Here is a 25,266-nt window from a genome sequence, read left to right on the forward strand (position 1 = left end):
CATCAGATGCCAATAAATACTGACAGAATGGTTTCATCCAGATCTATACATCTAAAGGACACTGGCCGAAAACGTTTCTAAACTTTCTGCCCCCTGTTCAGCCTTGGTGGCATCTGAAGCCGTTTCATTGCCCAGCAGCCGGGAGGCTGTTGCGCTGAGGAGACTTGGCAGAAGCACGGCACGTTCCAGCTCCACCACCACCCCCTGCAGAAGGTCTCCAGCTGCCCCTTTAGAGAAGTTTTCTGTTGAGGTTGCACAGTCCAAGCAACCTAACGCAGCCCAGAGCCAGAGACTTGGCCGAAAACCCAGAAAGAATTCATAAATCTGAGTTTTACGAGACTCTCAGGAGAAGGTTCACCCTTGTTTGTTGTTGCTCATGCAACCACCAGAGAGGGAAGAGGATTAAAGGAAGCCCATTTTACACAGAATTTAGTAGCATACTAGTGATTTTAGATACTTTTGTAGCAGTTTGTAACTTCTCCAACCTAATGGGTATTGGCTGGAGGAATATTAGCATCTCTTTTCTTGGATCATCACCCTAACTTCTTCCCACATCACAAGTAAAGGAGGTAAATGTCCTATCATTTAAAACTTCATCAGAAGGTGGGGCTGTTAGTACAGATATTTGAGGACTAACAATTCAGTCATCAATGCAATCAAGATGACTTAATGTACGGAGTGTCTTTACCATCCCCCATTAACACAGAATAATTTTGTGCTTATAAATCCATTAAACCATCATCAGCAACAAGCAGCAAAACAGACACAGTTCTGAGAAAGAAACCGATTTATCTTCTAGAATAAAGTTTCAGTCAGGGTTTACAAACTGAGCTCTATTAGAAGCACACAACGATTTAGGAGAAACACATAAAATACCATTTTGCAATAATTTAGGCTGCTCAGGTGCTGTCCTTTGGATCCTTTCTCACTGCCGTACTTAATTTAGCAGGAATTGTGGTGGACCAGGCCCAAACCTCCTCCCTATGGAGACCTTCCCACCTGATGTCCCTGCACAGCACCCTCAGGTTGCCTAAACTGAGAAGCAAGGGCAGAACTTGGGATGGAATCTCTGGCTCTCAGTGTCCTTCACTGCCGTTGTAAGACACAAATGGAGGATGCAGAGTAGCAAGACTCCCCCCCCCAGATATCTCTCCACCTTCCTCCCCTTCCCCCTGAATGGAAGACAATTAAAAACAATTAACAGCAAGCCCCACAACACCAACTGGTAAAGACTAAAATGGAAAGAATGTAAAAAAATAAAAATAAAAAAAATCATAAAATAAATCATGGGTCAACCTTTCCGACCATAGTAGCACTAAGTAGCCCTTCAGAACACTAGCCTTAATATCTTAAATAAATAAATAAAATCAACGGATCAGTGGAACAAAAAGCCTATCTTGTCTTCTGTCCATTCATAAAACAACAGTGCGTTTGTGTTGGGAAGAACAGAGATTTGGTTCCTGTGTACTTTCGCTCCACGAACCCATTCTTCTTCAATTAGTTGACAACAGGGTCATTTTCAGACCCCTTTTTTTGTCATTCTAGCTCAGCATTATTTGTGAAAACATTTTAATTCTGAGCAAGAAAGGGGAAGGAAGCAAACAGTATAATATTCTATTAAAAAAGATGATCTGCTCCCTTGAAACCTTTCTAGTAAGAATCCCAAAGTTCTCCTACACATCTAAAGAAGTTATCCTACACATCTAACACAGCAAATAACTACTCCCAACAGCTTCAGTCATTCCTTTTAGAACAGTTCAATTATTCAGTTGAAAACAATTAAACAAAATCAAGTTTTTGGCAGCAGTTAACACTCTCACATGACAAGCAGAAACCTCCGGGTAGCGTCTCTCAGAGCTCCAGTGCCCTCACGACAGCCTTTGTGAAAACACAGCACCATCCAAAAGCCTTTATTCAAGAGCTTTATTCCAAATTCGTTACTTTCTTTGAGCTGCCACTTCCAGCATTTACTACAGTACTATCAAAAATAATTCTCTATAGTAAGGAAGATAAAACTCATCTGGAAGATCTCCATAGTCACTGGAGGGAACAACCATAAAAACTCTCTGTTTTATCACCTCACTTAATGCAATATTCTTTCCTGAAATAAAGAAAAATGCAACTTCTAACAGAGACTTGGCTGAAGCAGAATCAAGAACAGAGATACTCAAGAGCATGCAGGTGTGTGCTTTCCTAGTCATTTTGTCACAAACCTTGACATCAAAAATAACTCAGCCCAAGTCCCTATTTAGCCCATTCTGAAAATTTCGTACTCACACACTTCCCTTTTTTTTTCTCTCCTTTCCCCCCTTTCTCCTTGCCTCCAGAGTCTACCATCTTCTTTAGCACAATGAAGGTAATAACTCATGTTACAGAAACACATGGTAGAAGCCAAGGTCAGCATTCGAGGGCCTCAGACACAAAGCTTGATTTTAGACATTGTTCTCTAGGGCAGAACTGCAGACATGATGGTAGCCATCAGGTTTAGAAAGAAAGGTACTGCAAAAAAAAATAAATAGAAATAACAGGTGATTTTATGTGCATGATAAGTAGGACAAAATGTGATATTCTTTAGGAAGAAAAGTTCAGGTCAGACACAACTTAAAATATTCAATGGGAAGACTAATAAAGCACAAGAATATTTTGGAATATAACCACCAATGGATGGAGATGTGTATAACTTTATCAAAGGAGACTTTTGGCACAGGGATGTCTAGCAGGTCTCAAAAGTGAAGCCAAACATAGTTGACCCTGTCTTGGAGCGAGGGGATGGATACATAATGCCCCCCCAGCCCTGGACAAGGCTGCTTTTCTATGATTGCACCGGTCCCTGCCGGCACCGAATCATTCCCCTCTATCAGAGTCCAGGACTCTTGATCCCAAACACTGATGCTGAACTTTTTACAAACGAGACCGTTGGCACCACTGTGTTTAATATCAGGACTGAGGATAAATAATAGCCCCTCATTAATACACTTTTACTTGGAGACTCAGTACAGTCACCAGCTAAACAAACTCGCACAAAGAAAACAATCATTCAAAATAATGAATTGTCATCTAGATTAAATGTAACACTTTGGAGAGGTGTACTGCGATACCTCTGTAAAATTAATGAGGTCTTAGTAAAACCAGACCTCATTAAAGTATCTACCATTAAATCTTTCCTGGAAAATTGGAGAAAAAACATCTCTTGTGTAGATTAACTGACTTGTCAGCCAGCTCCTACTGTAAAGACCACAAGGTGAAATACGGCAGAGCCAGGAAAAGCAGGAGTTCCTGGCTTTCAGACCAAATAAATTCCACTCGGTAATGTTGCCTAATTAGAGCTAATATAATCAGCAAATCAGCAAAAATTAGAAAGAATACAGTAAGAGCAATCGGATTTAAAGTTAAACGAGAGATCCAACATTCCAAGTGTTGCCAGGTTCAGCAAATGTGGTGCACAGATCAAACTTACCAGTGTTTCAATGACTTGCACTTCAGTGACAGATTTAAAGGGCTCGTTTTTCTCCAGGACACAAGAACTTTGATATTTTGCCCAACACTTGAAAACTGGCACAGCTACGAACAACTTCACACACGGACTATGTTAGGAAAAGTGAAGAGCATTATCTCCATAAACATGGTTTAACCTTCTGCATCACAGCCATCGCAGCTCTGCATATTCAAATTCACTCGCTTTTGGGAATACCCACAATGAGACAGGGAGACAGACAAAATTGAGAAATAAAAAAAATTTAACTAGCATTTGACAATCATCCAAAAGTGATTAAATCAACAAAAAAAATGAAGTGAAGCTGACAAACCAGCACTATATCAACCCATTTGTTTGATAGAAACTTTAAAAATACACTCAATTCCACGCATTCTTACACTTACTAGCAAGGACTAATGGATTTATAGAACTGTAATTGGAAAATTCTGAAAGGTGAGTTGTGACCTCATTCCTCAGATGAAGGAGAAAAATTAAAGACACATGAATTGTAAAGTATATTATTCCCCCTCCAAAAAAGGCGCAGCCAAACAAACCCCACACCTCTTTTGTCTACATACGTCAGTTTACAGTTCTCACTTTAATTGCTAATGGTTGCTATGGAGCCCCCAAATAAGCCTTCAGACAAGATATAGTACAAGTCAGCAATAAGCAGTGATTTTCTGACTATGCAGAGTCATGAATTAGACATGATAAATTTCTACCAGCTATTATCATTCGGAAGATGGTTTGCCTCAGGTTTATTAACGTGATCCTGAATAAATCTTTTTAGCAGCTCCTTTTGACAGAGCCAGGCAAGTTACCTCTAATAACTCTGGCAACATCCACCGGTACAGAATTTGCCTACAATTTAACAAACCATACTTGGGCTTTTATGAAAATAAGGTTACGTTTTAGTGTACTGAAGCCTCACACAAATTAACAAAATCACATTTATTATAGAAACACTATAGGGAAGTTAATGAAATTTCTGTGACAAGGTGTAGAACTCATCCCTGCTGGTGTGCATCTGTAGGTAGTTGATACCGTCTCTATCACATTTCTGTGTTTATTCTTCAGAACATCTGAACTGTGGATCCTGAATATACACATCCTCACGCACAAACATATCCCTGCTGTATGCAGAACAACGAATCCTTACTGGTATTAAAATGATTAGTAGCGTTAAAATTCTCATCATCAAAATCAGTAAATCATCAATATTTATGTCTGGTATTTAAATCACCTCCTATTTGGAATTATTTAAAAGACACAGTATACGGCTTTGGACATTTCTCTGAAATAACCTGTATGGGAGCTGGTTCTTTTGGGGTTTTTCGTTTAGTTGGTTTTAGGTGGAGGAATGTGTTTGAACTGCATGAAAATAACATAACCTGATCCAAGCCTCCTACAGAAGATAACAAATGGATAGTTTTAAGAGGGCCTACTTCTATTTATTTCTTCAGTATGGAGAAGTAAAGCACACACACAAAATAGTTTACTCAATTTGAGGAATTTTGTTTTGTAATCAAAGACCCATCAAGTAAGAAGTTACAGGTACACAGCTGAAACTGGAGAAAGGTCACGTCTCACAAATACAACTTCATTCTGAGAATTACTTTCAGATACAATTCCTTCAAAGCTTTTACAGCACACCCCAAAAACTTCTGCGTCTGGACACATGTTTATTTTCTCAAGGGGCAGGACACTAATGAGAAAGACTCATTCACTCCACAAGTCAGCTGAGACCTATACAACAGGCATTTCTTTCTGCCTTGATAAAAGCCTACAAATAGGACAAACAAGCATAAATATACATATTATTTTCATTTCAGTTCTGCTACACTTCAAGCATCTTAAACTTCAAGTAAACAACTGAAAAGAATTCCACATTTCCAAAATTAGAAAAATAAAGCCCCAGGGACATGTTCTCATTTTTCCCAAGGGAGTTCTAAAAACATAAGTCCTGACTGCAAGTATTCTAAAAGGAAAAATAAAGTTAAGAAAAAAGACATGCCTAGGACCTGTATTTGTTTCTAGTAGAAAAATTACACACAGTATAAAACAGCAGCTTAGGAAAGAAAAATAAAGAAGTAATTGCATTCGCTATCTTTACCTGCTATGAAAAAAACATGGAAACTGATATTCTGCTTTTAATAATTACATTTTCAGTGGAAATCCACTGTCAGGACTCAGTAATGGCTGTTGCTACCCAGAACTGAGCATCTTCTTATTCCTGCTTTCCGATGCTTACAATGTAGTTTCCACAATCTGACTAGAGATGTCTTAAAGAAAAAAGAAAAGCAATCTATAAACTGGCCTCAAACAAAACAAAACAAAAAAAGAAAAATGAAAAAAAAAAAAAAAAAGAAAAAAATAGAGGAAAAAAAGTGGGGGAGCACCAAGCTGTAAGGGTCACTGCAATCCTGAACAGAGCACATGACTTATCAGATCCAAAACCCAGCCAGCCTTCGAGTCAAAACACATTTTGATAAAATATATGTAGAGGGATAAGGACTTTTTGCGTGAGCTACAACTTGAAAGAATATTAAAGCAACTTGATTTTCAGAAGCATTTAACACACGTACACGGAGTCAATCATCCAAAATACTTTTGGGAGTCTTGGCCAGCCACTTGAAAAGACTTCTCAAAATCCCTTTGGGTTTTAACGCCAAAGCTCCAATATAATTCAGAGTAGTCTCTTCCCCTCAGTGACTAACCCAAACCATTAGAAGGAACGCATGGGGAAGTGCAGAGCTCTGAAGAAAAGAATGTTCTATTTTAGCTACTGATGCTAATGTAGAGGAGCATCCTGGCCAGCGGGGAAGTCTGGTGGAGAAATGGAAGGGAGGGAGAAGGGAGGCAGTTAAAAGTAATGCTAACAAGACATACAGAAAAAACCAAAATTTTCCCCACACACACGTCTGTAACTTACAATTTTCAGGGCATTATTATTATTATTGTATGGTTTTGTCTTTGTTTATTATTTTGTTGTTTGTTTTTAACAGTCCTGCCAAAAAACCAAAACCACTGTGTTGCCAAAACTTTTCTTGCTTTCTTAGAGTAGATAATGCTTTTTCAACCCAGATATTTCAGTTCTTTATTACCAAATGGTATCGCAAGCAACAACCTGGCACTCTGTAACAAGTACTGACTTTTCAGAATATTTAGCTGACTATTTATGACCCGTTTATACAAATAATTGTTTTGTACTAATGTGAATGCATATTTATTCCTATAAACTGACAAAATAATCCTGGAAAAGCCACAAGTCCAAGTGTTAACGGACTTGAGCAGTACAACTCCAATCCTCCAAACTACTCTCAGCTTACCATCTTTTCCCATTATCAGGGTAAGTGGTAATACCAGTGAGAAACGCGGGCTGGCAGCTGGTAGCAACTCCAGTATGTGCTCAATAAAAAGACCAAGCACGGAGGTATGAAAATGCCGACTCTTTGTGTGGCACTAGTGACACATTTTGCAAAGCTGCTGCTCAGCGGGTACTTATACCCCAAAAACCATCAAAGATCACATTAAGCCACGTCACATTAAGTTTCTTTCCCTCACAGATTTCTGCTTGCACAGCAAATCCAAACTTACTGAAAAGGTGAACTAAATTCCACAGACACAAACAGCCAAAGTGCCAGGACAAGCGGTGAGGATGAGCCAGACCTTCGTGGGTCCCGTGGACGTGGAAGCCCGGGCTACCACTGGATGCCTTTCACTGCCGCAGGAGAAGCGATGCTCAAATTCCTGAAAGCAGCCAAAGAAACTGGCTCTCGAGTACCATAAAATTCCAGGGGCACCACTTACGACCACAGTCAGTCCGAGGTATTTAGTTTAAGAATGATTAATCACAGATGAATCAGCCTTTTGTTTCTTTTCTGACATTTCAGAACCCTTTCTAGTATTCCATCTATCTGAAGTCTGGCCATGCCTTGATACCGAAGGAGACTGTTTGAAAGAATTCCATTTACTTTGGCCTGCCTACAAGTCTGGATAAAGATTTCAGTCAAAACACCTCTTCACATCACAGAATGCTCTTAAAACGGTACACAGAGATAACACTGCAAGAGGACATTAAATCTCATATGCACTTCAAAGTACGCTGATAGTTACTTACAAGGTTGGCAGAGGGGCTTCAGGGAAAGATCACTGACCAAAACAAGTAATGACAGATGCTCCAATTGCGGTATTTCATGCAAATATTGACGCTGAAAAAAACCTCAGAAAACCCAGAACTAAGGAAACTCCCATAGAATGTATCACCAATAAATCCTATCCAACACAAGAACTTAGAGGAGAACTTGATTTAAGGTCAACAGAGGCGTGAATAGCAAATGCACGCAACAAGTAGGCTTACTATTTACAAATAATAAATTTACAAAGCACAAACCCAAAATCTATTGAGTGTCACCCACCACAAGACTCAAAATCAGTATCAAAAAACTGTAATGGAAAGAACAGAAAGGATCTCAAAGAGTTCAGCGGTGATTGGAAAAATGTGAATTTAGTAACATAGAGCAAAATTTTTTTACTTGGAAAGATGTGGGATAAAACAGACAGAATATCAGTACAGGAAAAAATCCAAGATCCTCTCAAGCATCTCTTTGATGTGGCTGTTCACTGAAGGTAGTTCTTTTATTTCTGTAACTATAAATATGTTTGCAAACAACTGTCTTTAATGGAAAAGCATTAACAAGTACAGCTGTAGTACTTAAATGCATGAGAAGCAAGCCCAAGACCAACATCATCCTGAACTAAAATACTTTCTTATACTTAAAATTTTATCAGAGACTCCAAAAGGCATTAGGAAAAAGACTTTGCATCTTATGAGTCCTGGAAAATCTTCCAGGAGAATTTTCCAGGAGACTATTTTCCAACATAAGAACTACCACATCTAACAAAGCCTGAAAAGTTTTACCACAAGGTTGAGAATTTCTTCAGAGAACCATTTTAATCTTGTATTACCCTAACCTACCCGGAAAAAATGGAACAAAGCCATTGCTTAAGGTTTTTCATAGCATTTTTCCATATTAGCATAGTTAATAGGACTACAGAAATCCTGTTGTCTCAATTTGATATAGATTTTGTTTTACCAGCTCATAAATATTAACCCATACATAGGAACAAATCTAAGAGAAGCTGGGAACTAAAACCCAGCCTAATATTGCAATACATCCCCTTCTCACATCCTCAGTGATTTCACTGGTACTCCACCATCTTCAAATCACACTGCAATGAAATGACAAGCTGTTTGGAAACAATAGGAAAGGAACAGTGAGTCAAACGGGAGCGTTATTTTTATGCATTTATGTAATTACATCTGACCCATGGGGTGGACGATACTCATTAAACATTTCTCTTCCTGCCTCATAATCCAGAATTCTCCAACTCTGTTACCGAGCCACAGGAATCCTGATTTGGGCATCCTCTTCCAGGACACTCCAGTCTTCCACGGGATTAAACACTATTTATGCCCCAAATTGTACCATTCTTGGAAACCGAGTACTTAGATGAAAAGGTCCAATAACACATTCTCTGCCAGTTCAGTCCCTGACCTGCTCAGCAGTGGCTAAAAACATCCAGCAGCTGCATTTCCCAGTTGTGCTGGGGCCAACTGGTGTGATGTTCTGGCCATACGGGAAGGTGACTTCTCAAAGAAACTTTCTTGGCTAAAGATACACATACCATTTTAAGAAGAACTGCATAAAAAGCAGAACAAGCATATTAGCAGTCTTATTAAAAAATAAATACTTCAACAAAATAGACTATCAATGCCGTGGACCTCCTTAGAGCACACAATATAACCACTGTTTGACTTACTTTACATCCACAAAAAAGTGAGAACTCACAAGAGATGTCTACAATTTGCATTCCAAGAAAGTACCCATGCAGAACAAGGCTTTAATGCTTGCTGTTGGATATCTATACCTCCAAACTAGGAGTCGTGTGTATTTCAAACCAAAACGTCCAGCTATGTCCTCATGTGCACAACATTAATGCAGCAGTCTGGGACTGTAATATGAATACAACAGTTCATTGCACACATCCCCCCAATTACTCCAACCACGTCTTGTACAGGAGTTTTACTCCACTGTCAAGCTCCTTAAATCAAATTCATAAAGTCACCATTCCTTATACATCCCAATTTATCAGCTACTCCTCCTCAGTCAGCAGGAAGACAGACAGCTGGGCAGTACAAATCAGTAGAACTGTGTTTCTGTCAAAAATCAAATATAAATGTCAGGTTAGGCATTTGCACTGCTCACAATCTCTGACTAGAGGGAGGAAAATCTTCAAAGATTTCCCAAATCCTGTGACTTCACTGTAAATAAGTATAGCATGCTGTGTTCTTCCTAAGACACTGCATATATAAAGAAGAGATGCTGTGCCTTATCTCCATTTCCAAACATCCTTGGACAAATAATTTGCAAAGAAAATTACAAGCAGAGGATAAAAAACAATGGTTAGCTCTTCTCCTCCTTCCTTTTCTGTCCTTCATTTGATTTGCTCACCTGACATCAGTTTAACAACAGTTACCTACAGCCTGTCATTCTTCCATGCTGATATCGCTAAGGGAAGGGAACCTCCAACATCTCTATTAAACTGGAATAAAGCAAAATCTTCACATGCCTCTAAGTCAACCAGGCATTACTGAAATTACTTAATCTGCAAAATCAGTTCTTACCCACCCTACCTTACCACTACCAATCACTGCACAAGAGTAGCACCATTATCAGATGCATTTCAAAGCTCAGTTTTAAAGTTTGTTTCTGGTGTACCGTTTCAGTGGGGGTGAAGTGGAACTACAGAATTAACATCGACCTGATTTTCAATTGCATTGAATTTGGCCGCTTCTAAAACAAATATACGCAGAAAAAGAAATATTAAATAAAATCAAACTCCTTGCAATTAATTTATTAAATTATTACTCTCTTAACACAGAGCATTGCTTATCTGCTATTGTGTATGTTCTAAATACATATGTATAGGCTTTCTTCTTCTCCCCATCCCCTGTCCCAGTAATTCTCATACTGGGCCACACTTAATTACCTAAACACACTGACACGTGTAGATTTCTAGAAGACTAAAATGTATATTCTACCAGATCACAGCCATATCAGACAGTCATTAAGTCTAAGCATGGGAAGAAAAGGAGCTTTTGTGAAGAGAAAAATAAGTTCTAATACTCCCAACTACAATTTATTCAATTTCCATTATTTAAGAATGAAAACTAGAAGCATCGTGAGAATCTCATACTCTTGATGCAATCAAACAACAACACAGGCCCCACAGAAGAGACACCACATTATAACAAATAATACAAATGTATAGTGGCTACTGAGGTTAGCTCCCAGTCTTACAGCATTTAATCTTCACATTTTAATAGTTTGCTGGCTACTTTGATACATTGACTATGTATGAGTTTTGTTTAATCCACGTATACAAAGCTCACATTTTTATTAAAACTTACTACAAGCAGCTGAACCCAAATTTTCTCAGCAATGATATCTCTAAGAGCTGGGATGCTCGTTGCTATTATAATCCGATTTGTTTCTTTTCTTAAGTGCCCTAGTAAATGAAACGCATTCTTTTTATAAGTCTTGAACTATGTAGCTTGTAGAATAGACAAGGGATGTTAAATTGCAGTGTCTCAACATGAACAAATCATCCCAAACTTTTAAATATTTCCAAGGAGCAGAGGAGGTAATCAGAACCTATGGTTCAAGCTGGCGATGCAAGAGCCTTTAAGATGATTTAGATGTCAGAGGCAGTGATTTCCAGCTCGCCCATTTGCTTCCCTCAAACTTAATATTCTCTTTGTTTCCCAGCAGATGTAGATGGTAAACTCAAGTTGACCAAGAAAGGGGGGAAAAAAGTTAAAAAAAAAAACAAAAAACCACAAAACAAAAAAAGGACAAACATCTAACAAAAGGAGAGGGAGGGATTTGTTATTTGTTATTTTCAGAAGACTGAATCATCACGGTCACCTGTATTGCAGGCCCCAATAAAAGCTGAAATGTTTTTTCCTTCACAGACACCACTTAAATGAGCCTTGCAATTTTTTGGCTATTTGAAAACTAGCTGAGAACACTGCAGGTTTTTAGAAAACATTTTTAGAAAAAAATTTTAGAAAAGAAATGACTGCACCTCTTACTCTCATTTTTCACAAGCTTTGTAACTTTTCGTGTTATTAACAGATATATTTGGCTACATGTAAACACTCAGCAAATTTCTGTCAATGTTCAGGACTCTGAAATTGTATCATAATATTAAAAAGCAATGATACATTTAAAAAGAAAAGATATCACATTCAGAAGATGCAAGAACCACGGAAGGGAGACACCCATAGGCACTCAGGTCTAAACAAAGTTGAAGCCAAGAGGGGTTACACAAAGGAGGTTTGGTGACAGGATGGTTGTTCTAAACGTTCTGTGGATTCTCCTGACTTTTTCTTCAAAACTCTGCCACCTGGCTCAAGCTTGCTGCCAACCGAGCTTCTCACCGGTCCGATTGGCAGCGCAAGTCCCTTTTCTCTAACAAAAAAACCAAAGAGGAAAAAGCCAAGCGCAGCCAAGACCACGAAGGCACGTTATCGCCTAAGCAACAGGTCCACAAATATGCAAATCTAAAACCAGGAGAATTTTAGTCTATTGGAAGATATGCCATAAACATGAGATAGCCAGGTAACAAATTACAAACTATTATCTGACAGCCTCGAAAAATCTCTCCATGTGAACAGCTTTTAAGCCAACTTGTAATAAATACCACATGCAGCTAAATTTAAAAAAAAAAAATATAAAAAATTCCTAAGCCAAGTTAAATAGTAACCAACGTGCAATTTTAACCATATAAAGTCTACATTAAAATCCAAAATGACAATTACAAAATATTGTATTACTATGAACACTGTCAAAAGCTTTGAATAATAGTACACTAAGGAAATAAGTAAAAACACACTTTACCTTGTATCTCATTTTGGGGCACGAATGAATGTAGAAACCCATATAATAAAAACAGAGATCAGGAGCTTTTTCATGAAGCTGCCTGGTAAAAGCGATTTCCCTGTGAAAGGAGAGAAGAAACTAATTACTTCTGAATACAATTCTTACATTCATTTTACCTCTTCACATTGAAATATTTTACAGCTACCTGGCTCTTGACCTATTTAAAGGGCTAGACTGCTATCAAATAAAAAAAATGAAGATAATAAACTCAAAATTAATGCTTAAAAACACCCAAAGATAATAAACTGAAAATTAATGCTTAAAAAACAAATAAACAGATCACCAAAATGCAAAACACCATGTCAGGCTTAAAAATACTTTCATTTTGGTGTTTCTTCCTGCCAATTGACCGACTTGAAATTCAAATAAAAGTGACTAAGAGCCTCTGTTTAACAGCTTTCTTGTTAATATTCACGTACATTGGAATTCTACAGAAATCTGGCGCAGCTATTGTCGACAGACAGGCAAACATGGCTCAGGGAAACATCTGAGTATTTATAAAAAACAAGATTCAAAGATAAGCCTCTTGTTTGTTCTCTTACTTGCATTCTAGCAATTTACATGTAAAAACATCCATCTTTATGCAACAGAAGGTATTTTTCATCTACTCCATGTTTGTTTGTATGATTTTCTCATTTATTCTGAAAGAGATGTGTCAACGGATTCCAAAATAACTTTGCTTTTTATTTTACTGGCACAAGTATTATCACAAAGATTCTGCCAGTGTTCCCAATATAATGCTCATTTTTACAGCGTTTGTAACTTTGCAGTTCACATTTGTACCAAGTTTGAAAAAATATGGATGTTGGTTCTTACTTTCAATGTCGAAGTGACAAGAGGACATGAGCACGTGCATACAGGAAGCCTGTATAAATACTGAGGGTTTTTATTATTAATTGTTTTAAAAAAAAAAAAAGTTAGTAATTAAGAAGTTTAAATACACTAAAAACCTAACATTTCAGTTTGCCATGACCATCATGGGTCCATGATAACCCTGTATCAATATATATCCGTTCCAAGAGGAGAGTGTCTAGAAATAAATTACTCCATATCTGGAAATCCAGGTAAATACAACAGATTCCAGAAGTGAGATTTACATACTCCCAAAAATCTACAAATACGCACTTCATATATGTAATCTTTAAGACGTGGCAGAAAGTTAAACAACCTGTTTCATGCAGATTATCCTGGAGCTAATTAAACAAATACCTTTCTGCAATTCAAAAAGCTGGAACACTACAGGGAAAAAAACGTTACCTTTGCATTTCAAAATCTCTTCAACTCTCTTTCCCATTGGACTACGCTGCCTGATTTAACAAAACAAGACGACTCAAAGCGAACAGAAAGTGGAGTAAACAGACCATAGTGTAATGAGGTAAAAATTAGGCTGCAGCAACAGCCTTACCATGGGCAACAAAGGTTCATGAAAGCAAATCAGTGCACATGCTACCAAAAGTATTTTGCTTAGAACTACTGCCCGTGTCTTTGCACATCCTGCAGCCTCCAGCGATACGGCCCAGGTACCGACCTTTAACTCAAGTTCTTGCTTTATCTTTGTCATTCTCTACAACTCCCTGAAAGGAGGGTGTAGCGAGAGGGAAGTCGGGCTCTTCTCCCAAATAACAGGCGACAGGACAAGAGAAAATGCCCTCAAGTTGCGCCAGGGGAGGTTCAGATTGGATATTAAGCCTGGAGAACAGAAGGCTCTGGGGAGACCTCATAGCAGCCTTCCAATATCTGAAGGGAGCTACAGGAGAGCCGGAGAGGGACTCTTTGTCAGGAGAGGTAGTGACAGGACAAGGGGTAATGGTTTTAAATTGGAAGAGGGGAGATTTAGATTAGATATTACGAGGAAATTCTTTACTGTGAGGGTGGTGAGACCCTGGCCCAGGTTGCCCAGGGAAGTTGTGACTGCCCCATCCCTGGAAGTGTTCAAGGCCAGGCTGGATGGGGCTTTGAGCAACCTGCTCTAGTGGGAGGTGTCCCTGCCCATGGCAGGGGGTTGGAACTCGATGATCTTTAAGGTCCCTTCCAACTCTAACCATTCTATGATTCTATGATTGAGAAAAATTTTTACACTGAAAAGGTGATTAAGCATTGGAATGGACTGCCCAGGGAAGTGGTGGAATCATCATCCCTGGAGGCATTTAAAAGACAGGTAGATGTGGTGCTTAGAGATATGGTTTAGTGATGTTTTTTGTCAGTGCTACATTGATGGTTGGACTCGATGATCTGAATGGTCCCTTCCAACCTAGACAATTCTATGATTCTACGATCTTTCATTTATGTATTTGGCCAATCCCACTCCAGGCAAAGTTTTACTGGGGGAATGCTAAAGCATCCCTCTCTTTCCTCTATCCAGGAGTGCACACTGTGATCCCACATAAGAGAATCCTCCGAAGCCACCATTTTAAAGCAGGAGCAGCAATCGGGTGTCACTGTAACGCGTAACTCGCATCTACTTGCATTCATTCTGCCTAAACCCCTGCGGAAAAGGGACTCAGACAGACTTGCAATTACCTTTTTGTAAAGCTTTCAGTTACGGTACATCTCTAATGAGTTATAACGGCTGTTAGAGCTTGGCAAGAGTAGTCAACTAGTGAGGAAGACATATACTTATTTCATCAATACAAAATTCAGGCTTAGTATTTCAGTGCTACATAACCCAAATTGAAAAGAAGGTCAAGTACTTGTCCTCTTACGAAACAGAGATTATGAACACTCCGCTTGTCTAGTATTCATGATTTTAGGTATTTGGGGGAAGGTTTAATTTTTTTCTGCAAATAAGAATCACTCAATATTTCTTGATTTTTTTTTTTTTTTTCCCCTTTTGGTAAGACTGGTATTTCACAAGTAGCTGCTTCTCCCCTCATTCTTTACTTACACGCCTACATATTTCAAATGATCTTCAAATCCCATCCGTTCTACGACTCAGCAGCAAAAATTCCCCAAGTAGCATGAAGTGGAAGTGACAGCGCTGCAATGCAGTTTAACCTCCTCGGAGTAAAATTGGCAACAGCTTTGAAGGTATCAGATTCCTTTGCAACTTCCTATATCCTCCCTAACTCTCAAGATTTTTTTTTTTTCTTCTCTTTTTGAAAGAAGAACAAGGGTGGCTCCCTCTAAGACTGTTGGGAACTCATTATTATTGCCCTTAAATGCTGCAGAATTTATAAGCTGCTTTTTCACTAGTTGAGCCATGCACACATGTTGCGCCGACAAAGTTTTAAATTTATTATGTAGAAAATTTAAAATCATTTCAAGAATTCGTAAGCATGGATTATGGTCAGTCTATTATGACAAAGTAATGTGATATGTACAAATACTAAAAAATAACTCGGAGGACTTATTATTTTATGTTATGTGCTACCTCGCATGGAAAAAAATAATAATCAGTCTAATTTCAAGTATCTAGCATATGTAATGAAGTACTTCTAAAAATCTAGACCACTAATAGACAGAAAAAAGATCAATTCGAAATCATCGGAGTTCTAACGTTTTTTCTACGTTTGTTAATGCTGATTAATTTCATAAAATCGCCAGTGCCACTGAATGCATCAGAAAAATGACAATTCAGACTCTTTTAGACATAGACCAAGGGAGATGCTACAGCCGCAGCTCCATTAATGCTCACGAATTTGAAGTTAGCCCTGATTTGCACTGGAACTGGACCAGAAGACATCCAGAGGTCCCTTCTGACCTAAAATCTTGTATGATTCTACAGTTTCTTCTTCATAAAGAACCACTCTAGAAAAAGGTGGTAAGAGCTAACAGAAGGTAATGTTATCAGCTCCTATTAAAGGTGACATACTTGGAGAAAATGACACTTTAGGACTTCACTGATCTACGATCTTACCATAGGTGGGAGGAGGTCCTGCTCTCTCCCTCCCTGGCCATTCTCAGCTGCATGTTGCGGTTCCATCACAACTCTTGCACCAGCTCTGGTGTTGACAGGTTCTTCACTGAGCCAACTCACCTCACTAACCAGGTTGCTAAAGCAAACAGTTTTCTGTTCTGTAAATTAAAGTGGCTCAACAGATGGTTTCTAGAAGCCCAGCATAGGGCAGAGATGGAGAGGAGAGACTGCAGCACCTCATTTCAGCAGCAATAAACCATCGGACTGATGTCAGCAACTTGATAGTGAACTTTGTAGGAAAACCCTTTGACATACACATTTGAACAACTCATGTAAAGATTATTCAGAAATCACAAAATTCACCACTACAGAAGAATACACCCAAAAGGAGAATAAAAAAAAAAAGATTCATAGGAAATCAAAAGATCCTAATCAAAATCTAAACAAATTATGAGTAACTAGAGATCTGAGAGATTAAATTGCATGCGGTTTATTAGTTATCGCAAAAGTACATGAAGTAACTGTGATAAGGAGAGGTTTCCTAAAACCAGTGTTTGCGCTTTACATGTTTCAAAAGTCACATCATATTTACCCATCCTGGTGGGTTATACTAAACAAGAGCTACAAGACTCCTTCTATAGAGAAGATGCTTCTCAACAGGAAGCCTTGGAGAAAGAAGAAAGTGGGATCTGACAAATCTAGAGCTTCTTTCATACCTGAAAGAGTATCTCAACAGGTAAAGACTTCTGCTAGAGCTTCTCAGACCCAGGGAAACTTGAAAACAGACATGTCTGGCACGAGGTTCAAGCCCAGTTGCTTCACAAGAACCTCACTGGGAACACCACGTGTCTGTGACCAGCTTACTTCATGTACACAGACAAGCAAAAAAGCTAAGAAAAAAAAAAAATGAGAAGCACAAATATTTCTACTTATTTAGGGTTTTTTTTTTCCTTATAATAATAATGGAATGCTAAAATTGCTTACAGAAGAAAAACAGTAACTTGCAATTTAGCACACAAGTCTTATTCACAGTGGAAAGCATGAGTCATTATTCCTACTGTTTTGCAAGACTATGCTGATAGTTAATTTAAGGCTTTAAAATTCATAGGATTAGTCTCTCCATCAGACTTTCTAAAGACAAAGATAATGAGATTAACATACCTGAAAAATATACTTAGTGCTAGCACAGCAGGAGACTACTAATTCAGAAGACAATGGTTTTTAGGTACTCGATTATTTATGATCTCAATGGGCATAAAACTATAAAAGTGATTAATTTCATTTGGTGACTGGGCTACGGAAAAGGTCAAAGGAAGAGTTATTTCTATTCAAACAAAAAAAGGGCTTTTCCTGCTGAAACCAAGTAATACTAAATTATTTTCAGGGGCAATAAAAACTAGGTATTTCATTTCTGAGTGGTCTTTTATTCTTTATAATATTTAGCTAACTAGAAAGATACATCCCTATTCAAGGATGACAATTAAAAGTTTTTTTGGAATGCAACCATCTGGAGAGAACTAAAACAAAAAAAAACCCAAATATACATTGCTAGACATGGTGTTACCAGTATATGTTTAGACTGAAAATAAAAGCTTAACTTTAGGAACAAGTATTAGTTCTTACTATTATGACTAACCAGATAACAAAAATGTCCTCTTACCGTAATGCAGAGTAGACTCCCAAAGATAAGAAAGAATAGTCTGGATCATAGTACAGATAGACGGAGGACACGCAGTAGGGCAGGATATCAATTACACCGACAGCAATTATCTTCCCATCCAGCCAGTACTGCTGGTGGAAAGAGCCATAGCCACATTCCGGTCCATTGGGTGCATTCTCTGCCTAAGCAAAACCAAAAGAGGGATGTAATTGTCTGATAGGGAGACTTGCAGTATAAATACAATTTTAGAAAGCATTTTAACACAAAAGTAAATACTATGAGAAATTACTCCTGCTCTCCATGGACACAAAAAAAGGAAAAAAAGGAGTTTGAGAAGCAGGGACAGCAATGTTAGTTCACTGCATCATTTGTGACCTTTGCCGTACTCATGATCAGTAAACTCTACATATCACGTATCCTAAACACCCATCTGCGAATCTGCCTCTGCCACTGACGAGTTGTTATACTGACATGATAAAACAATGATGTGATTCATCAAGTTATTAATGCATTATTACATGCAAACAAATTCTGCAGCTACTCTTTAATTTGACCTACTTGCTCTTCAACAAGATGTAGCATGAAGGCAGGAATGTGAAACAGGGACATCTCACCATGCTGGTGCTTCCCAGAGCTGCCCAGTTCCTCCAGCACTTTCTGCCACAGCAAAGACCCTGCTGTTTCTCTCCCCAGTGCCCCAAATACTGGAAGCACTTTGGCCACAGAAATTCAGATTTTTCAGAGTGGCCATTAAAGCTGCTTGCGAAGAGCATTTATAAAAAGAACTGAGCAGCTTACTCTTTATGTGAGGTTTACTCTTTATGACCAACGAAACACCTTTTATCTCAGAACCTGAAACTCTGCCTTGCAAGAAGATCTGTGGAACTTCTTTGTCAGCCCACATCAGAGTATCTTCTGCAAAAAGACTAAGAACTGGCTATTCTTGTGCACTGTGGTTTTGGATATGCAGCAAAGTATGTCTCCGGACAGGGTAAAGCACCTAGAGCCAGGAACTGATGCTTCAAATTAAGAAGAAAACGATCTCCTAATTTAAACTGTATTACACAACGAACTTTGGCATGCCATTTTCTCCCACGTCAAGTTTACTTTAATCCTGAATTCCACTCTGCTCAACTTAATTATCCATCTAGTCATGTTTTTCACTGCATTGCCAGATCTTCAGAAAGCTGCTTCTCACTCAATAAATCTGACAATATTGCCTACTATTACCAACTGGTTTGCATTACAACAACAGAAGGTGGGTTTAATCAAGTATTTTGATACAGTAGCGCAGACTGAAGAGATGATGGGCAGTAGAAGTTATTCTAATTGGTACCACATGTGTCAAAAGAAATCAATCACGTGAACAAAAATCCTTTCAACTGACTTACCCAACCAATAAGTCCCAAAATAAAAGCCATATAATGAAACGTTTGCATTTTCATATGGTTATATAGCACAAAACTAGTTCTGGAGCTACAGATACTGTAAAAGTGAAACGATCAAACATTTGAGAGCTCAATCTGCAGTATACGAGCACATTAGACTCAGATACCGGCACATTAAACTGGGTTTCTTCTCATTCAGGTAAAACCCACTTATTCAACAGTTATGGTTTCATACAATATCCTCAACTTTTCAGTAGAGCCAAATGAAATCACATGGTCAGTGGTAAAACTTTTCAGCCGGGACGCAGCTGAGCAAGAAATTTTCTCCAAGGATTTCTCAGCACAGGCTGAGTTCTCCTCTCGGCTCTCGGGATGCAGAAAGAAACAAACATCTCCTTCAAATCACAGGGAAATGTGATTGGTAACACAACAGAGACTTCCTTAAGTGCCAGTTACAACAGATTTTCTTTCTTTGTGAAAAACTCATCATTTAGGATTTAATGAACGTTAAAAAAGTCTAAGCCAACATGGAAAAGATTTTCACTCAAAGCAAAGTCTTCTAAGTTAAACAAATGCTGTGTCTGTGTGTCCCCAAACCTCCAAACGGCATCATATGGGTTCAGTCACCAAACTGAAGTATTAGCATCAATGAAGAACTTGTAGTAAAGTATAAACTACAGTTACTTCTCTAATGCAATTACAATGAAATGTCATGAGCATAAAAGAGTCTATGTTCTGTAACAAACATAAGCAGCACAGCACTGATTTCAGGCAAAATGTTCAGGGATCTCCCATTACATTAAGCAAATAACATTTTTTAAAAAGAATACCATTTTCCTCCTCCTTGAAAAGTTTTCATACAATGTAATCCTTTGTAATGCTTGTAAGCATTATGTTTTCTCCAATTTCTCAATGAATACTTGGCTCCTTTAACTTGATTTCTCATGCACCATCCAGGCAATTTGACATGAAGCAGGTCTAGAATATGAAACATTTTCCTGAGGCAGGTTATAGCATTTCACACTACTGCCCTGTCCCCCTGGGACCACGTCTGTCAAAGGTGATGTAAAATACACCAGGGACATCAGGTGAGCAAGCCCCACTGGAGAGGGCTCACCTTATCTACCCGAAACAATACGCATTAGCCCTGGAACCAGTCCAGAGGGACCAACTCATTTAAAATTAACAATTTATACTCAAACTTCAATACAACGAATTACTATAATTTGATGATATTGAAACAATAAAAAAGACCCCACCACTAAATCCAGGACAAAAATAAACCCAAACAATTCTCTCTCCAACGTTTAGACTACATTGCAGAGAAAAATACAATATATTCCATCACGCGTTATTTCTACCCATCTTCATGTTCTGCCAGCTAATGATTCCGTGAACACATTTGATTGCTCATATTTTATAAGGCATTATTAAAATTTAAATATTTAATAGCAACTGCAATTACATATTGCCCCAATTAGTACACCTCAATGTAATAACTGCTCAGTGATGGTAAGAGCACTCAATTTTCTTCAAAGCACATTAGTCTTTCTCTTTACTTTTAAGAGATGTTTTATTACTTTATTATTATTATTATGGAAATTGCACTTATTAACCCACAGGCCAGACCAGCGTGCAACTGTAGAAGGCTCTGCCTGCTCACCTCCCAAAAACGGGTCCTGACCATACTAACCACACCATTACTTTTCTCTGGAAGGTTTCACGAAATTTCCTATCTTGAACTTTTCCATTTTACCCTCTGCTGTGGATGGAGGGAAGAGGAAGATATGAAACCCAGGCTATCCCTTACACAAAGAAAAAAAAAAAAAAGCCAGGAAACTCTTGACTGCTCCACTCCAGTGGAAATTATTTGCCAAAGAAGTGAAGTGATTAATTCCAGCAGTTGCTTTCCCAAAGGCGCACACACACACACAACCTACCATATGGTAGATTTCTATCTCTTGGTTAGCAACATATTTCCTTTTCACTACTACGTCCTCCTTTCGTTAGGGATTAGTGGAGATGCTGTGAAAGCAGCCTACAAATATAAGCTGTGTCAGCAGAGAGGTAGCACTGCATGTTTTTATTTTAAAAAAAGCCAGCAATGCACCCTCGCAGCAAAAAAAAAGGCCAACAGCATCCCGGGCTGCACCAGCGGGGTGAGGGATGCGAGCTTTCCTCTCTGCTCAGCACTGTGTTTTTCTTGTACTTCCCCAGTACAAGAAAAATAAGGACTCACTGGGCAAGTCCATACGGGCCATAAAGATCAAGAGGCTCCAAGGTTTAAGTAGAGCTTGAGGAAGCTGGGACTTTTCAGCCTCGAGAACAGACAATGCGCGGGGAGGGTTTATTGACATGTAGAAATACCTGATGGGAGGGAACAAAGATGAGAGAGCCAGATTCTTCCCAGTGGTTACCACTGACAAGACAAGAGGCAACACGTGCAAATTAAAACATATGAAATTCAATCTGAACAGAAGGAAACAGGTTTTAACCGAGAAGGTGGTCAAACAATGGCCCAGGCTGGCCAGAGAGCTTGTGGAGTCTCCATCCTTGGAGATACTCAAAACCCATGGTCCTGGACAACCTGCTCCAGCTGACCCTGCTTGAGCAGGAGGGTTGGACTACGTGAGCTCAAGAGGTCCCTTCCAACCTGAATAATTCTGTGATTCTGTAGCAAAACAAAGTAAATCAACTCACTGCATCAGGATGTAAGACTCTGTCTCCAGAGCTAACTTCTATACCTTATTGGAAGAGTATAGTATTTGAGCGATACTGTCAACTATTTAATCAGGACAGCGATAGTAAGCTTAAAGTGCTAAAAAGATTAGTGAAGCTGTGAAGGTAAAAGGGACTTCAATAGGAAGACAAGCAACAGTATCCCCATGTAGACATCATGGTGATCTCTACACCAATGTAAGAAAAAAAAGCAGTACGCTGAGTAACTAAAACATGACATTCTACACAAGACGATCCTGGGAATTACAGACCCATAACTGTATCATTTATTACATTTCCTAAAAATTAACATGTATCAATAAACAAAATAAAGCGGAACAAAAGCTGATGTGCTTTTCAAAGAGCAAAGATCTAGATTCACAAACGCCTTTCAGTTCTTTACGATTCCAAAGCACCTCAATACGGAAAAAAGCAAACAAAGTGAGAACAAACGATCATTTACATAATGGAAAACAGCTCAACCTTCCATCGTGGAGGATCTATGCTGTTCTCCACACTGGTACGTGAATCACCGAAGACTGAACAATGTTGCTGCAAACTGCGCTGATAATTTAGAAGTATTCAGGATGATTAACAAGAGCTGAGTGTAAACAACTACAGAAAGATGCCACAATACCAAGTGATTAAAAAGGCAGAGGAAATGTCAAAAGTTCATAAATGTATGGGAAAAAAAACATTGCTGTATACGCATCTAAAACAAAGGGGTATAAATTAGCAATTCACTCAAAAAGATGCTTTTGAGAGCAGTTTTATGAAATCATTGATTTAATGCTTAGCATCAGTCAAAATGGAAAAAGACTAAAGAGCAATTAGAGAAGGATTTGGAAAAAAAAAAACCCAACAAAAAAAACCCACAAAAACATAAACCCCAAAAAAATCCTCATTCAACTGCGTAATGCCATGGCACATCTGAGCGCTGAGGCTCCTTCGAACCGCTGTATCAAGAGGACATGGAACAGCTCGGGAAGGACAAAGGCAGAGATGACAATTCATGACACCGATGCAACCGCTGGCCCAGAAGAGCCCTCAACCCTGAGCCCCAAACCCAGGAATCCACCCCGAGCAGGTCAGGTTTTTTTTCTCTGCCCTTCTTCCAGAAACACTCTGGTTTTGGCAACATCACGGTACTGGGACACACTGGTTTTTAGCTAAGACTCCTCCACGCAGTTCTCCTCCACGGAACCATGGTAGCCGTACCTCTTCGCACAGGTATAATGGTAAAACGGCAAATGTTTAAACGTAGCTTCTAAGACAAAAGGATGAATAGAAAACCCTAAAGAGGTTCTCTCTACATTACCCTGTTTACTGCTAGAAATTTGCGTATTTTTCTGCTACTACAGACTGTATCATTTTTTTAAATATTAATTTTTTTGGTGCCAGAGTCCATAGCCAAAATCAAAACTCAACAGAATAATAAAGTGAGGAAATAAAAAGACAGGAAGAGTTCGGGTGTTCATACTATTTGCAGCTAATAATGACATTAAAAATTCAAAAAATTACAAATTGAAATCATGTAAGGTTTAAATTTGATTTTAAATTATTTTTCTTCAAAAGAGTAAACAGACTACATACTAGAAGATTTGCTTGTGGCAACTGCTTCAGAATAAAGAATTTCAAGAATCCCTTGGCCTCTGATATACAACCCCTTTTATTTAACTTCATCTAATTGAAGACATCTGCAGTGGTGCCACACAAAATTTAATTCAAGCTTCGAAATGTCAATAAAAAGTGTCCGTAAGAAACAATACTGGTATAAACCTGGCAGGGAAGTGTGCATCAACATCTACGTAGCCATACAAAATTAAGACTATAATGGCAGTCTGCTGCCTGAGTTGACGAGGTGATAAAAGCCCTTTTCCTATAAAGTCTAATGAGCTCTATTACTCTTCAGCTTTCAGGAATGTAAAGGCCAGTGGACTCAGCAGAGAAAAGCAACAAACTCTCCACACATGGATCCATTCAAACTTCGACATATCAAATTACCAGCGTAATTACTATAACCTGACAATTTCATTACAGTCACGCGGTACTTAACTCTTTAAGACTAACAAGAAAGACAGTGCAAGAAACCTGCAGCAGTTTGCTTACCTGAAATGAAGCAACAGCAGCCCTCCTAAACTTTTAACTCAGATTGTAGTCAAATACCAGTTCAGTAAGTTATTGAGTAATACATTTTCTTTTCTTTCATAGAAATAAACCAAGACAGCACTTTCTGCTACTGTTTCTTAACGCAGTGATGTGAAATTCGGTGGTAGCTTATTGTCCAGCAAAGAGTCCTCAGCCTCCTTTGAAAACACAGTCCTATCTTCCTTACCAGTCAGTGATGATGCAAATATTGTGACACCCCTCTATAGCGTTTACACCATACTGGTTTGCTGTCTACAGAGAGCAAAGAGGAAAGAATACATCCATTTCAAAACTTGCACCTAGAACAAATCCATACCTCCAGAGGAGAATCGCAGAGGAATCGTGTGAACTGCATCGAGGTAGATTCATCACAATTACGTGCCCAAGAAGACAGTCCAAATATGCAAAGCAGAAAAAACAATACAAATATTAGCAACACTTCAGGATATATTAACAGTCAGACAAATAGGCTCTTTCAAAACTGTATATTTGAGAAACACCATCAGATTTTAACAGTTAAAACCAAATTTCCATAAACTGTCTCCAACATTTTTTTTCATTTAGAAGTATGAATAGATATAATGATTAACCATCCTTTCTATAAAAAGAAGATTTTTAAGAAAAGCGATGTGAGAGAATTATCACCTTGTAACACAGGTCTCTTTCTGGTGTCCTTAATTCTAAATTACACATTACCCTTGTCTGTGACTGCCTGCAACAGGGAGACTCTTCCCACCCTCCCATTGGTACCTGCCCCATGACTAAAGCAAGGCGGTTAGGGCCCACATATCTTTTAATATACATTGAAGAAGTCTATTTTAACGCAAAATCATAAGCAAGCCTGGTTTAAGTCTAAAGAAGAGGAAGAAGAAAAAAAAATAAAATCATCTTCCTGAAAGTGCAAGCATTTTCCAAACAGAATTCTTTACCCAATACTAAATGATGTTCTGCAGACGAGCAATCAAAAAGGCAAGGTTTTAATGATGTGGAGCTTGTTCAAGATTCTAAGAGTA

The 25,266-nt window shown here is 38.5% G+C and overlaps 1 protein-coding gene across 19 annotated transcripts in view; it reads right to left on the reverse strand.

The window, feature by feature from the left end:
- The window catches only part of ATE1 (arginyltransferase 1), an 80,485-nt gene that overhangs the window by 33,651 nt on the left and 21,568 nt on the right, over positions 1 to 25,266 (reverse strand). For 13 of the 19 annotated variants that reach the window (XM_074159221.1, XM_074159222.1, XM_074159233.1 and 10 more), the window contains 3 exons: positions 24,570 to 24,602; positions 18,000 to 18,181; positions 12,442 to 12,541 (listed from right to left, as the gene is read on the reverse strand). In XM_074159221.1, the coding sequence (XP_074015322.1) occupies positions 12,442 to 12,541; positions 18,000 to 18,181; positions 24,570 to 24,602 (315 nt within the window). The remainder of the gene's footprint in view (positions 1 to 12,441; positions 12,542 to 17,999; positions 18,182 to 24,569; positions 24,603 to 25,266) is intronic. The other 6 variants (XM_074159232.1, XM_074159229.1, XM_074159223.1 and 3 more) reach the window with 1 other exon arrangement.

The sequence above is a fragment of the Numenius arquata genome, chromosome 15 (genome assembly GCF_964106895.1).
Source record: "Numenius arquata chromosome 15, bNumArq3.hap1.1, whole genome shotgun sequence".
Taxonomy (NCBI): Eukaryota; Metazoa; Chordata; class Aves; order Charadriiformes; family Scolopacidae; genus Numenius; species Numenius arquata.